Source organism: Cetorhinus maximus, chromosome 11 (genome assembly GCF_964194155.1).
Source record: "Cetorhinus maximus chromosome 11, sCetMax3.hap1.1, whole genome shotgun sequence".
In the NCBI taxonomy this organism is placed as follows: Eukaryota; Metazoa; Chordata; class Chondrichthyes; order Lamniformes; family Cetorhinidae; genus Cetorhinus; species Cetorhinus maximus.
This window is the reverse complement of record NC_135889.1, coordinates 45,700,166-45,715,172: the sequence shown is the minus strand read 5'-3', so window position 1 is coordinate 45,715,172 and position 15,007 is coordinate 45,700,166. Positions and strand designations below refer to the sequence as shown.

General features: G+C 39.9%; 1 protein-coding gene across 1 annotated transcript in view; it reads left to right on the top strand.

Moving 5' to 3' along the window:
- Positions 1–15,007, top strand: part of wdr75 (WD repeat domain 75) — a 33,913-nt gene that overhangs the window by 13,898 nt on the left and 5,008 nt on the right. Inside the window, exons 9-16 of the mRNA XM_078551897.1 lie at positions 172–330; positions 872–931; positions 1,033–1,148; positions 4,768–4,943; positions 7,473–7,636; positions 12,668–12,848; positions 14,250–14,344; positions 14,449–14,544. Of these exons, the coding sequence (XP_078408023.1) occupies positions 172–330; positions 872–931; positions 1,033–1,148; positions 4,768–4,943; positions 7,473–7,636; positions 12,668–12,848; positions 14,250–14,344; positions 14,449–14,544 (1,047 nt within the window). The remainder of the gene's footprint in view (positions 1–171; positions 331–871; positions 932–1,032; positions 1,149–4,767; positions 4,944–7,472; positions 7,637–12,667; positions 12,849–14,249; positions 14,345–14,448; positions 14,545–15,007) is intronic.

Sequence of the window (15,007 nt, the reverse complement as noted above, 5' to 3'; positions counted from 1 at the left end):
GCAGAGTTTGGGTTGACTTGGGGTTTAGATTTTTTTCTAGTTTGCAGCGCTCCATTTTAGATTGAGACATACTGTTGCATTGAGATTTTACAGTGACAGCTATTTGTGAAAGGCTGCAGAAAGAAAAGTGTTCCTGGCTAATTAATGTTTCTGTGGCTTTTTATTTAACAGGCACTAGCTTGCTGTCTGGTGGAGTGGAGTCTGTACTGGTTCAGTGGCGATATGGATCTGAAACCAAGAAAGATTTTTTGCCTCGTCTTGGGGGAGCGATTGAACATATTGAAGCCTCACCTGATGGTGTTTTGTGTTGTACATCTCACAGTGATAATAGTAAGGGTTGGAAACTTCTGTGGGAGCCATTGTGCTTTTGAAGTAAACTCTGAGAATTTATATTATGCTTTTGTATTACTTCTAACATTGGATAACAAATTTTTAAAGCTGACACGCTGTTCACTTTACTAGCTTTTGAAATGGTAGTATCAGCATTTGATACAGAGCTCTGTTCAGCTGCATAAGGTTTGTCCATCTGACTGACATTACATTTTACAGGTTAGTTTTATTTGCCACCCCTTCTTTCTTTCCTTCCCTATCTTTCCTGAATAACTTGTACCCAACAGTATTAAACATCCAGTCCTCCCCATTTTTGGGTCAGGTCTCGGTGATCGTCCATACATTGGTTGTAAATGGCTGTTTGTGCCTGCAGCTCACCAGTCTTATTCACCACACTTTGTGCAATTATATGCATGTATTCCAAACCAAATGTGGAGCGCTTGTATTTTCTATGCTCCTTCCAAATTTTGTAATGTTTCTAATTCTAACTGTCTCTATCTTGTTTCTACTTTTTAATATTACATCTTGATTTCTCTTTCAGAAATAACAATCATCCAAAGCAATCTGAAGTTTACTGCCGCAATTCAGGGTTTGGTTAAAGGTCTGTATCTGGCTGAGATTTGTTTGAACAAGGTGTTTGTATTATCATATCATTGGCACTCGATTGTTACTTTTCTGTTTTGCTTTTTGGTCCTTTTTCAGGTCAGGAGATTGCAACTGGTTTAATGTTTGATCCAAGGAGCAAAGCTCTAGTTCTAAATGGGAAGCCAGGACATTTGCAGTTTTATTCGCTCCAGAGTGACGAGCATTTATACAATGTAAGTGTGTGCAATTATTTGCAGTCTGTGCAACTACTTCATTTGGTTTTTTAATAAAAGAGATGCTTTTTAATAACCTCATCTGTCCTGTATTTAATGTAACGGAGTCCCATGGCTTGGTTTCCTCACTTGGTGTTGTGAGTTGTGCTGTGAAGAATAATTGTAGTTCTTACACTCAAAGCACTATATTTCAAAGTAATTCTTTAATGTACTGCATTTTTGGCCTTTAAAAGCAGCATTCAAAATCTTATTTTCAAGTGAAACAATAGTGGTGTCATGTTTATAATTGACCAATAAAGGTAGATGTTTGTTGGCATAGGGACCATAGGTTTAGAGCGGTACATGTTAGGCTAAAATATAATTGTAGTTTAGGATAAATGAAACTTTGTTTTTGCATTAGTGCTTTATGTTGAACGTTTGAGCACTGCTTAAATGTAATTCTCATCTTTTGCAGCAGTAATAAGTTAGAGGATTCACAGTCATTTAAGATTTGTGTGACTACTTAGCTTCAGATTGCCTTTAATTAGACTCAAAATATGAACAAGGAGCATGGGTAGGACATTTGGACCCTCAAGCCTGCTCCACCATTTAATAAAATCATGGCTGATCTGATAGTAACCTCAAATCTGCATCCCGCTAATCCCTGATAACCTATCACCCCCTTGATTACCAAGAATCTCTCCACCTCTGCCTTAAAAATATTCAAAGACTCTGCTTCCACCACCTTTTCAGTAAGAGAGTTCCAAAGACTCAACCCTCTGAGAGAAAAAATAGCTCAGGGGTATTCAGTAACTTTTGATCAAAGACTACAATCTCAAGTGGCTATTCAAACAACCCTTTTCATCACCAGAATTTTGATAAAGCATTGTGGTGAGGCTTGACATATGGTATTTAGATTGTCATCTGACTTTGTATAGGAATGCTTTTACAAAAATTGACAAAGTATTCTGCAGTCTCGCTTTCAAATGCTTTGAATAATTGATGTTCTTCCACCAAGCAAGCTGCATCTTCTAGTAACTATAAGAAGTACTTTTAGCAAATGCTCATCAGAAATTGCCTGAGAACATTTGAGAAGAATAGACATTGGCTACAATATAAAAGCAGTCGGTGCAAAGCCCTGACAAAAGGTTTTTAAGTTAAAAGTCTGTTAGCTTGCTGTACCATCATTCATGTTTTAATGATTGATCATTTAAATAGCACATTGGTGTTGTGGGGAGCTGCCTAACAGGATTTCTATGTATTTTGAGTTGATTGCTGGAGCACAGCCTTCCCCAATTTCCAAGCATGCTATTTATCCTTTTTATTTTTTACTCTTTAATTTTTATGTCTTTATTTCCGCCTATATTATGAATTGGGGGCTGCCATAGATAACTTCCCTGGTTTGTGGCATCACTTACGTCCACCAACAGTCTGAGAGGCTTTCTTTCCAGGAGTTAACACACCGCACAATCTCTACTTTAACAATACACTTGGGGGATGGGATGGGTGTAACAATCAATTTAATCTTGACTCGTTCTGCATGTCTTTTGTATCCATATTTCTTTTAATCTTTCGGAAAGTGAACTGAGTCTGCATGAGATGAGGCGTAGCTTGATTTGAATCATTGGCCCAGAATTTGCTGGCAAAATAACAGCGTCTATCACTCACGTCATTATTAGCATGTGACCCAGCAACTTGTGGCAAGATACCCCATGAGTTGCAAATCATCACAAATTGCTGGACGATATGCACCACTCCACCTGTAAGTGGGAACTTGCCATCAACCACCTCATGATTGTCAAGAAATTGCTGTATTTGCGCATTTATTGCCAGTTAAAAGCCACCGCAGAATGTTGAAATTAGCATTTAACTACGTAAGGACTTGTTTAATGATTAGATTAATATTCCTGCAGTGCCATTCAACCTATTCTAAACCAGAAAGGGATAAGTGAAAACTGGAGTCTCATTCCTTTGGATAGTAAATATTAAAAGGCTTTTAAAATTTAAACTTATTTTCCCTTCTGTCTCTTTCTCTTGCTCTCATTTAATGTTCTTTGTTTATTTCTCTTTCTCTACCTATTTGACTCTAATTCAATCTATTTCTTTCTCTGTCAATCCATATTTTCTTTATCCTTAAATCCCAGTGGTTAAGGAGATAGACTGTTGGTCCTGTTCAGTAAGGTCCCATGTCCTGTTGAACTGTAATTAGCTCTCACTTCCAGCAGTTTACAAGCACAAAAAACTTTCAAGCTGAATGCTGAGGGAAAATGTCTTAACCAACAATGCCCTGCTCCAGCAAATTTTGGACCATTACACTGCTGTATTCAACAGTAATATGAACATATAAAGCAATAGTTATGATTAGAATCACTTGGTTCAATCAGTACTACATAATCTCTGTGCAACTACTCCACTTTGCCATGCTTTCTTGAAAGCACATTTTAAAAGTAACTTATTTGGATTAATTCCTTGGAAGAACAGTGAAAATATCCTGAAATATAACTCTATCTTGCTTTTTGATTTTTCTTTCTCGTTTTATTTCAATGGTTATTCTTCCCATTATCCCTTCTTTACTTTGTGTTGCTTGGTTCACAGTTAACTTCTGTCCCTGCCCTTCTGTTTTTTCTGGTTGGTGTTCTTACAATCTTAATAGGGGCTTTCGCTGGCACTATGAATGCTGAGAAAGCTTTACCTCTCGTGAATTCTTTTGCCCTTGTCCTCCCTTCTTCAACAAGAAGTAAACAAAAAAATGCCATTAATCTATGATTCATTACACAGTGCAAGCGATAGACCACAAACTCCTGTGGGGTGGTTTGTAGCCATGTCGTTGTGACCAAATACTATCAATAACACAGCAAGCTTATTGGCTTATCAATCGTCATGAGTGCCCTTCTACACAATGAACATGTTACTTGTTGGCAAATGAGCAATAATTACCTCATGGTCCATAATCCTTTAACATAAATATTATGCATTAGTGTCAGAGAATACTGGTAGTCTGAAGCCACACAAAAACACCGTGCTCATTCTCCCAACAATGGCATGGTTTTTTTTTTGAAAAGCCAACCCTGGAAGTATATCAATGCAATAATCTAGACTTGAGATTCAGATGATTTATAAATTCTTGAAAGTTTGCTTTTATGACATAACATTTCCTAAACTGTGTTTTAGATTATTCTCTTTATCCTATGTCATTTACATGGTCTTATTTTTGGTATAAAAGTGTAATTCGCAGTTATATGCACCAATTATGCTGAACAAAATAACATGAATATGCCATGTAACTTGTATCCCTCATCATTAAGTAATTTCTCTAGGTTCCAAATCATTCCATTTAGATGGAAGTAATTTCAAAAACATCTTTCCAACTTTGCCAATCAAAAGCATAGACCATTTCAGCAATAATTTTGGTCCGGAATTGTATGCCATTGATGTATTGATCAAATCTTTGTGTTCCATACACTTCCGAGTAGATTAAATACTTGAGTAAATTGATGCATTTCAGAGGGCTGACATGCAGCATTAACATGTTAACATGCAGTATTTATAGGTTCCTTCTAAATATAAAAATATTAGCTGTGATTAATTTAGTAACACTTAAGTACCGTCAAATTAATTTTGTGTTGTTTCTATTTCACAGCTAGACATTGTTCAACAGGAATATATCCACCAATCGGGACTAAACCAGACTGAAGTGGTCAAGGCAGCCTTTGACTTTCAGGGTACATGGTTAGTAACTGTGGAAGAAAAGAAAAAGAAAGCAACTGACCTTGAGCTGCAGATGAAACTTTGGGCCTATAATCAGGAAAAGCAGAGGTGAATTTTCCCAATATCATATACAAAAATGAAATACATTAATTAACCTATTTTTGAATCACATAAATAGAACCACTAAAATTGGATTTAGAACAATGGGCCGCTTGTATTTTTAAATTGAAATATTTTTAATTGTGCCAAATGTTTAACCAACTTTCTAAAATTTTACTACAGTTGAATATAAATATCACAAATATTTCTTCCATTGCTAAAGCCATATGAATCACTTGTTACGTTTTGCCTACCAAAAAAAATAGACCTTGAAACTTTTATGTACCATAGAAGTTGTTAGCTTTTAGCGTTTGTTGTTAGGAGACATACTTTTTTCAATAACAGTAGTATCATTTACTGCTTATGGTGTAATACTATTCACCCTGTATAGTTTTGTAGTAAACTGGCTGTGTTATGGACTATTGGGGGTTAAATTGGCTAACCCCAGAAAAGGGGCATGGGGATCATACTACATGATTAGCCTGCATCCACTTGTTGCATAGCAGTCAGGATGTTATATTCATGCCAGTTTTACCTGAGCAGTTCAGTGAGTGCACGCTTCAGCTGAAAGTCTGATATTGCTATTTAAAGGCAGTTTGTACTTCTTAATGGGGAGGTGCATTGTGGCTGCAAGAAGTATTAGGAGCCCTTTATACACTGAAAAATAGAAGAATGGCTGAACATGCGAGAGTGAAAAGTATAGGAAATCTCCAGAAAGGTATACAGTACTTAATGACCCTTTTAAATAGCACTGATGTGAGGTCCTTCATTTGTTTTGACTTCATGTTCAGCTGTACAAAGTTGGCTGAAGTGTGAAGTTGCAAAATGTCAGCGGTGGCTTCAAACTGATTTGCGTTGTCATCTTGATGATCTGCATGCTGCCAACAATGTATGCCAACCTCAAGATGTAGGCAGTCAGAAGTATGCACGTAGCTGGAACCATATCTTCAAGAACTGTATTTTTCTTTTAAAATTTGAAAGGACATTCACTATTTGGACACTTGGATTTTTTTTTCAAAAAAGGCCATACATTCACCTTTGGACTGCGAGCAAGTATGCCTTTTCCAAGAAACCACCTGACCAGCATGGTACTTGAGAAGAAGAACTGTTTGCTTATTTGAACAGTAATTACTTTAATGGCTGGGGAGGAAAAAGAAACTGTTTTAAAGGCAATGGCCTGGTGATTTACTGGAAGTCACCTGACGAAGATGAGCTTTATGTTTTGAAATTTCCTTTTGAGCTCTGTTGGGAATAAAATAAGGAGGAGGAAAGCTGCCCAACTCATGCTCTCCTTGCCTTCCTGAAACAGTGTGGTCATTGGTATCCAGCTAGGAATCCCCATCTCAGCGGAACTTATCTGTCTTTGGAAACCTGAGAGACTTGAGACAAGGAGGATTGATCCAGCTCTATTTTCCTCCATGCCAAAGCTCCGTTGCTGAGAAGGCATCTACTGGGACTAGTGATCCATCCATTTACACATGAGGAAGCAACAGATTGTCAGCGTCAAAACCCTGTGAACTTTACCCTTTGTTTTATTTAGTTTTTACTTCAACCGCCCATCTCTGCAGGGAACCTATTTGTTTGTCCTTTGTTTGTTTGTTTGTATGTGTGCGTATAGGTGCTGGGTTATTTTAAAAGGAATAGATAGTTACACTTCTAGATTACAAATTGTATGTTAGCAGTTCTTGCAACTTGTTTTAGAAAACAGAAGTTTTGTTTTATAATAAATCAATCATTCTGAGTTTATTGAAAGAAACCTAGTTAAAGTCTCTTATTCTGGGCCTAAAAGTAGCGAAGGTAAATAATTGGCCATTTTGGTGAGTGAATTAAATATTTACATTAATGTTGCGACCAACAGAGTGCTACATGGCCCAACCTAACCCCCCAGTTGTGATGATTCTTAATTTATAAGCACCTACTTTCTCTAAAATCCAAATCTTAAATATGAAGGGAGGATCTTTTTTAATTTTTTTGCTACTGCTTTCATTACTTAACTCTAGTGAAAGAAACTTGTTTGAGCAATTGTTGTAGATGAAAAAGTCTTAAGCTGCTCCTTCATTGATTCCTGTGAAATCCCTGGAATCATGTACGCTTTACATGTTTGTTATGTCACCTCTACTTCCATTATTAATGAAGTTGAAAGTAGTAATTCTAATGCTGGCCTATTGTGCATTCTAAATTATCACTCCACTGTTGATGGCTGTGGCTTCATTTTCCTAGGCTCCAAGCTCTGGAATTCTCTCCCTACACCTTTCCATCTCTCTGCCTCATTCCCCCTTTAAGACATTTCTTAAAACGTACCTCTCTGACCAAGCTTTTTATTATCTGATCTAATATCTCCTTATGTGGCTTGGTGTCATACTTCGTTTTCTGGGATGTTTCATTACGTTAAAGGTGCTGAATAAATATAAGTTGTTGTTGTAGTGTTAACATTCACAGAATATCTTTCATAAGGACGCATTGCAATACATTGAGATGTATCAAATCTAATTTGTAGAATTTGAATTTAATTGAGATTGTTCCTTTTCCTTCTGATAGTTTTGTCCTTAATACCACAATAAATGCGCCTCATGAGAGCCACATTTCAGCCCTTTGCTTCCAAAATTTGAATGGTTCCAGAAGTGGGCTGGCTACTTTGGTAACGGCTGGCTTGGATTGCCAGTTTAAAGTCTGGGTTCTTGGAGATGATTCAGATATATACAGTAAGTACTTAGCCATTTATAAGCAGCCCTTTGAGGCAACTCCTATTCACTTTTGTAAATTCTAAACTTTGAACAATGTACTGTATCAACAATTGAAGGGGATTGAATGTCAATCCTAAAATAGACAGAGGCCTATCTGTATATTGTTTGTGTCTGTGTTCTCTCTTGTATTCCTTTTTAAGCTATAAAAGAGCTGATTCAGGCATCCTGTAAACAGGTATTTCCTGTTTCATAAAATGGTTAGAGCACAGAGGAGGTCATTTACCCTGTCATATCTGTGCCGGCTCACAGAAAGAGCACTCAGCTAGCCCCACACTCCTGCCCTATCCCTGTAGATTTTAGGTTTTCTTCTCTTTAGATAATTATCGAACTCCTTTTTGAAAGCCATGATTGAATCTATCTCCCCCACACTCTCAGGCTTGGGTCTACCTGCCGTTGTCCAATTGAGGCCTGTTGTGGCCAGTTATTAGTCACTTAAAGGGCTGCTTCCTGTCTGGCCTCAATTTTGAGGCCGGCGGGAAGAATTTGGGGGAAGAGGGGAAACCCAGCAGGTCACTGTTGTTGTGTTTTTATAATAATAAAGGCATCAAGCACTCATAAGGGATTGGGTAAACCTGTTGTTGGTTAGTCTATTGAAACTAGGCACATGAGAACAGATATACATGGACAGAAAGCTTAAATACAACAGTAGAGCTGTCTGTGTTCTCTACTTAAAAGCAAAAGTGAGGCTAAAACTAGATTGCATGACACACTTCCTTCCTAGTGATGTTATGCTCCTATCCCTTAAAGGCATATTATAGCATCATTTCTACCTGCTAGCTCTGCATTTGAAAAATCACAGTACGTACTCATTTCTCTGCATCTGCTAACGAAGTGGTCTGTGGAGTCTGTACACTGTTGTTGAAATGACATGAACTCTAGTTGATGAATATGGAAGTTTAACCTGATTCTGAATCCTTCTTCCAATGTAGTCCATATTTTTGGGGGATCCTTGATCTCATCTGCTGTTAATTCTGACATATTCAGCCTGTGTAGACCTTTGTTTCCAATTGCTAGGTGAAGTTTTATGGCTTGCTTGTCTGGTTCAGGTACACCTGAATCAAGAAACCATAGCTCTGTACGCTGTTTAAACATTTTGAATTCAGACAGTGAGTCAGCTGCATCCCAACTCAAACAGAGGAATTTTGTGGATGTTTGTACAATATCCCTTTGACTTCCCTCCTTCTGTAGTGCCTGGAATGTATGTTGCTGTATCCGCTTTTCCGAAGCTCCACTCATTACAATTGCACCCTTTTCTGGCCCGATTTTTGAGGGGTTTTTTTGTTTGACACTCTCTCATTCGCTATTGATCCGGCCCACATCCTGGTCACCCACCTTTCTCAATTGAGGTAACCCGGTGCTGATCCTTTCGACGCACTGTACGACTCACTGAACTGACAGGCTATGCGCTGCAATCTCACCACAAGAACTCCATCTGCTTATCAGCTCTTTACTTGAGCAGTGTGCCTTCAACGCTTTGCGCAGTCAGCACGCTGCATTCTCAACACTCTCCAATGCTTCGACTTGGTTGCAGTCTGACCAAAGCGCTGAAGGTCGTCTCATGATTTAAGACTATTCACCATGGTGTACCTGTACTTATGTTGCTGCCAGGCTGAGCACCGTGTCGTTTAGAAGGAACAACTGCTGCTCATCATATTGTGCTTTTATAATGATATAAAGGCACCAATCACTCATAAGGGATTGGGTAAACACATTGTGGGCTCCTTTATTAAGACTAGGCACATGAGAACAGACATATGTGGAGAGAAAGCTTGAAGACATCAGCAGAACTGTGTGTGCTCAGCTTAAAAGCAAAAGTGAAACTAAAACTGGATCACGTGACACACTTCCTTTCTAGTGATGTCATGCTCCTATCCCTTAAAGGCACATTACAACAACTGTGATCAGGCATCGGGCTGGAAGCCCTCTAGGGGTCCCTTTCCACATCAGGCCCCCCCCCCCCTCAAGGTCTGTTGCTCCCATGTGCTCTCTCCCTGCTTGTCCTCTCCACCACAGAGCTACCGGCCAATCTGATTGCACACTGCGGCAGACCTTCCATCCGAGTGAGAGGCAGAAATCCCATCTTCAGCCATTTAGCTCTTCACGGAACATTAAATGACTGTGTGCATGCATTCCCTGCCGACTCTACGGATGGCAGGGTGGGAAACCCTGCCATCTATAAAGGTCCTGCCCTATGACATTGGCAGCCTGTGCTTCCCTGTGAAAGACAAATACAAAGTGTTAATTTAGTACCTCAGTCATGCTCCCTGCCTCCATGTGTAAATCCCCTTTTCGGTGCCTAATAGGGCCTCTCTTGTCTTTTACCTTTTTACTATTGTCTGATGCCTCTACAATGCATTTGGATTCCTTTTTATGTTAGCTACCATTCTTGTTTCATACTTTCACATTCTCTTATTTTCCTTTTCACACTCCCTCTGAGCTTTCTACGTTCAGCCTGGTTTTCAACCTGATCTCTGGCATAGACACCCTTTTTCTGCTTCATCTTCCTCTCTACCTCTTTCATCATCCAAGCAGCTCTGCCTTTGTCACCTCTTTCCCCCTTGAGTAAAGGCATATCAACTCTACCCGGAGTATCTCCTTTTTAAAGACAGTCTGTTGTTCCATTACTGTTTTGCCTGCCGATCTTTGATTTACAAGGACCAAATTTGCCCTCGCCCAATTGGTATCCCCCATTTAATTATTTTTTACTCTGGATTGGTCCTTGCCTATTTCCATAGTTACCCAAAAAAGGCGATTTACCAGAATGGTTCCAGGGATGATAGCTGCAACCGTTAGGTTGGATTCTCCTGGGAGCAAAAGAGATCAAGAGTAGATTTTATAAAGGTGGACAAGATTATGACAGGTTTGGATATGGTAGACAAAGTAAAGCTGTCCCCATTAGCTGATGGTACAAAGACTTGGGGGTGCATGTTTAAAGTTTTAGGCAAAAGATGCAGGCAGGATATGAGGAAAACTTTTTTATGCAGCGAGTGGTAATGACCTGGAACTCGGGAATTAGGACTGATTGAATTGCTCTGTAGAGAGCTGGCATAGACTTGATGGGCTGAATGGCTTCCTTCTGTGCTGTTATAACTTTAAACCTTATAATACACTGATAACTGTCCCCCTTGATCCATTTGACTCAGAACCAACAATGCCTCCATTCTCTTTCTAGTTGAAACATTCTGATCTAGAAAATTCATCTGAACACACTTCAGAAACTCGGGCTGGAGATTTCAAGGCTCGCCAGCCCCGCCATGGGGTGGGGACAGATTGTGGGTAGGGGGCTGGAAGATTCCGATCCCTGTTTCTGTTTCATTGGTATTGTGCGGTTTTTTGTCATGACAAGAGGCAGAAGGAATTTAATAAAGAGAAGTGTGAGGTGATACATTCTTGGCAAAAGGGAGAGGCAATATAGACTTAATGACACAATTCTAAAGTGTCTGCAGGAGAAGAGGGTCCTAGGGGTCCATGTGCATAGATCTTTGTGGGTGGCAGGACGTGTTGATAGAGTAATTAGCAAAGCATATGGGATCATGGGCTTCATTAATACAGGCGTTGAGTACAAAAGCAGAGAAGTTATGCGGAATCTTTATAAAGCTCTGCTTAGCCTGCAGCTGGATATTGTATCCAGTTCTGGTCACCACACTTTAGGAAAGATGTGAGATTCTTTGAGAAGGTAGAGGGGATTTTAAGAATAGTTCCAGGGATGAGGGATTTTAGCTACAAATAGGTTGGGGAAACTGGGGTTCTTCTCGTTGGGGAAAAGGAGGTTGAGAGGAGATTTGATGGAAGTGTACAGGATTATGGCTAGTTTAAATAATTAGCAGGGAAGAGGGGGATGGGTAGGATGGGTCGGGTGGTTGGTCGGTCTGGGCAGCTGTGATAGGTTGGGGGTGTAGTGAGGTTGGGAGGGTAGTCAGGGCGGTGGGGGTGTAGTCGGGCCTGGAGGATAGTCGTGGGGTGGGGGAGGTAGTCGGGCTGGGAGGGTAGTTGGGGGAATTTAAGGGAAGGGGGCTGTGGGGGAGGAATCGGGGTCTGTGGTGGGCGTGGTCAGGGGCTGGGGGTTAGGAGAGTCAGGGGCTGGGTTGAGGTGTGGTGGTGAAGTATATTCAGAGGGGGCTGGTTGAGGGGGGGGTGGTGGAGGTGGTGAAGTGTAGTCGGAGGAGTTGGGTGGGGGGTTTGTCTGGAGGTCCAGTGGGGCAGAGGTCAGTACTATGGTTACCCAGAAGTTAAAAGTGGTTTTAATTCTTCCATTTTTTCCTAAATAATCATTCTGCTAAGAGAGTCGGAACCATCCAAAATCTCCAATTTAAATCAGCCTATTGGATGGTTCCTAGTGCAGGGTAATTGCCTATCGGAAGTTTAAACTTCCCAGGCAATTCCCATGCAGTCCTTTTGTGGGGACTCCCAGGGAGGGGGTGGTCCCCCTGCATATCTTCTGGGGCACCTTCCAGGTACGAGTTGCGGGAGATCCAATATATTATATACTCTCAGTGCATTTTGTAAATGCAGAAGATTCAACAGTAGAAGGTGCTGTTGCATAGGTTCCCATTTGGAGATACTGAATCATATTATACATGGTTCCAACAAATTGACTGCTGATTCCTTATTGAAAAATTCTATGAAATAAAACCAAAATCCTGATGTTTATTTTAGTACCTCATTTCCTGACCCAAATGACTTTCATCTTCAATTCATTGCATGTGGTTTGCTGATCACGGGAGAGCGTGATTTACTTTTAATGTTAAAAATCTTGTGTGTATGTATCTCTTAGCCTCACTTTTCTAAAGGAGTATTAATGCTGATGTCAAATTACACTTCTATTTTGTAGAATTTCTCGAAACCACTTGAAGTAAAGTGCTTGAAATAACATTTGAACTGAATTACCAGTACAAAGGTTCAAATAATTGATCAGAGTTACAAAGTTAGCAGCCTTTCTGCACTTTGCTCTTTACATGCTGTGCTCTCTATCTTGCAATTAATTTCCAGGAAAAAGTGTAAGCTGGAGCTGTGATTTTGTGGGAACATATCACCACCTTCAGGCCACAAATTGTAGTTTCTCTGAAGATGGTTCTCTGCTTGCAGTCAGCTTTGAACAGATCATTACTTTATGGGATCCAGAAACTTGGGATTTGAAATGCACCTTCTGCCACCCACCTGGCAAAATACGGTGAGTCCTCCAGGAGATTTTTTGCAATCTGGCTGCAGGATTGCTTCTACTGATATAAAAAATATTGCCTGCTGTAAAATATAAATATGCCATTTGGCTCTAATTTTGAAAGTAATATTTCACCTTTGGGAAATTTGGCACTTATCTACGTTGTTGAAATGTATCATTTCACCCAATTTCCAGCCACTTGGTAACTCTAAAAAAGCTCAATTTACCCTGAAACTGTCAGCTAATGGCAGTATCCCTGTGGTTCTTACTGTATGATGAGTTTTTATTTTGGTGAAAACCAAAATGACATGGAAAATGAAGAGAATCTTTGGTTCAGATAGTCACAGAATAAAAACAATGGGCTGGGTTTAGTTGCAGGCTTCAGGACCCTGACATAGAGACCAAATGGGGGTCCCAATCCTGCACTTGCTAGTAGCAAAACTGACAGAGCAATCTTCCTGGAACAGCCTCTTAATTGGCTGCCTCCAAGCGCACCTTGCAGGCTCCCAGCCCAATCAGAGAGTTGGCAACTTGTCGGCAACACCAGTAGGAGAGGTTTGGGACTTCAAGGGTGTCTTAATGGAGGCACCCTCACTGGCCTGCACAACAATCAACAAATAAGCAGGACCTAGATAGATAGGTGAATGGGGCTGGAGGGGATACCTCACCGCTGAGTTGATCTCAGCCAGTGATTGTGGCCACGCTTTAAAACAACCCCCTCTTTGTGGCATGGAGTCTCTGGCTCCGATGGCTGGGCTGTCTCTATTAAGCTGGTGACCGCCACACATGGTTGGGGGTGCAGCCACTACACCTTTGGTAAGATACCAGCAAGGCCGCAAAATTGCTCTTAAATGGACCCTTGACTATGTAAATCAGCTACCAGCCTCCGTGCAGTGGGCAGCAGATCCAAGTTCTCCAGTGGTGGAAATGAGTGGAGGAGTCATCCCTAAGCAGCTCTCCCTACTATTTTCCTGGACCCAGCACCACCAGCTGTCGGCTCCAAGGAATTGGGGAAAATTCCACACCATGTTTTGTTGTGACATTCTTTGTCATTGGCACAGAAATGTATACCTGATCTGTTGTCCTCAGAATTCGTTTTTGGTCCTTGAGAACATACATGAACATGGCACAGTTGAGCATTTATAGAAATGACTCTGATACTATTCGTATTTCACAAGTAGCTGAGTTGGGTAGAAATGCAGCTGTTCTTGAAAGCTTTGGTGACTCATGATGATGTAAATTCCAAGCATTTATGACACAATACCACTTTCTTCACAAACAGTCCATTTCAGAATTCTGTTTTTTCCCTGTCCGTTTAATAATTATGGTAAATGACAGATAATTTGATGCAGCATTACTAATCAAATATTAACATTATTTTGAAGTATTGAACATTTCATTTGAATCTTTCAGAGATCTTGCCTTTGGAAGACTGAGTTGTTCCAAGTACCTCCTTGGCACAACTGAAAATGGATTTTTGTGCTGTTGGAACCTTTTAACATGTACCTGTGCGTATGAATTTTTTTCTTCAACAGAATACTATCTGATTTTATAATCTCTCAATTTCCAATTATGAAACAGCTCTTGAGTTTAGAGTGTTTTTTCTTTGCAGTGGAATGGAGCACACAATTGAATGTAATGGTATTGCAAGTTGACCCTCTGTCTGAGAATGTTGCTGCTTTTACTGAATTTTCTAGGATGACAGACTGTAAGTAAAATATCTGTATTTAACTGCAATATATTCTGCATTTTGTCATTGAAGTAAATTAAGAAATTACCATACATTTTCTTTAGTGCAGACACAGATTATAAGTTTAAAATATATCTGATTACCATTTTCAATAGATTACTTATCGTGAATAACATGATCCAGAAATTATATTCCCTATTTCATTTACAGCTAACATCTAGTTCTCACTGTGCAGTTTTAAGTGCAAGCTCTTTTTTTAAAAAAAGAAATTATTCCCAGATCTGTCATTTTGAGAACTTTGCGGATTAAATGGATGGTACAGCAATATTTTATTGTTTTTTACTTAAATGTCATTTCACTTGTAATTAATTTTTCATCTTCCTTCACGAGCAGTTAGATTAAAAGCACCAGCGTGCTGCCTTTGGCAGTCAGGCTGTAGACAGCTCTGTGATTTGTGAGATCGTGTCTGGGAGAATGGACT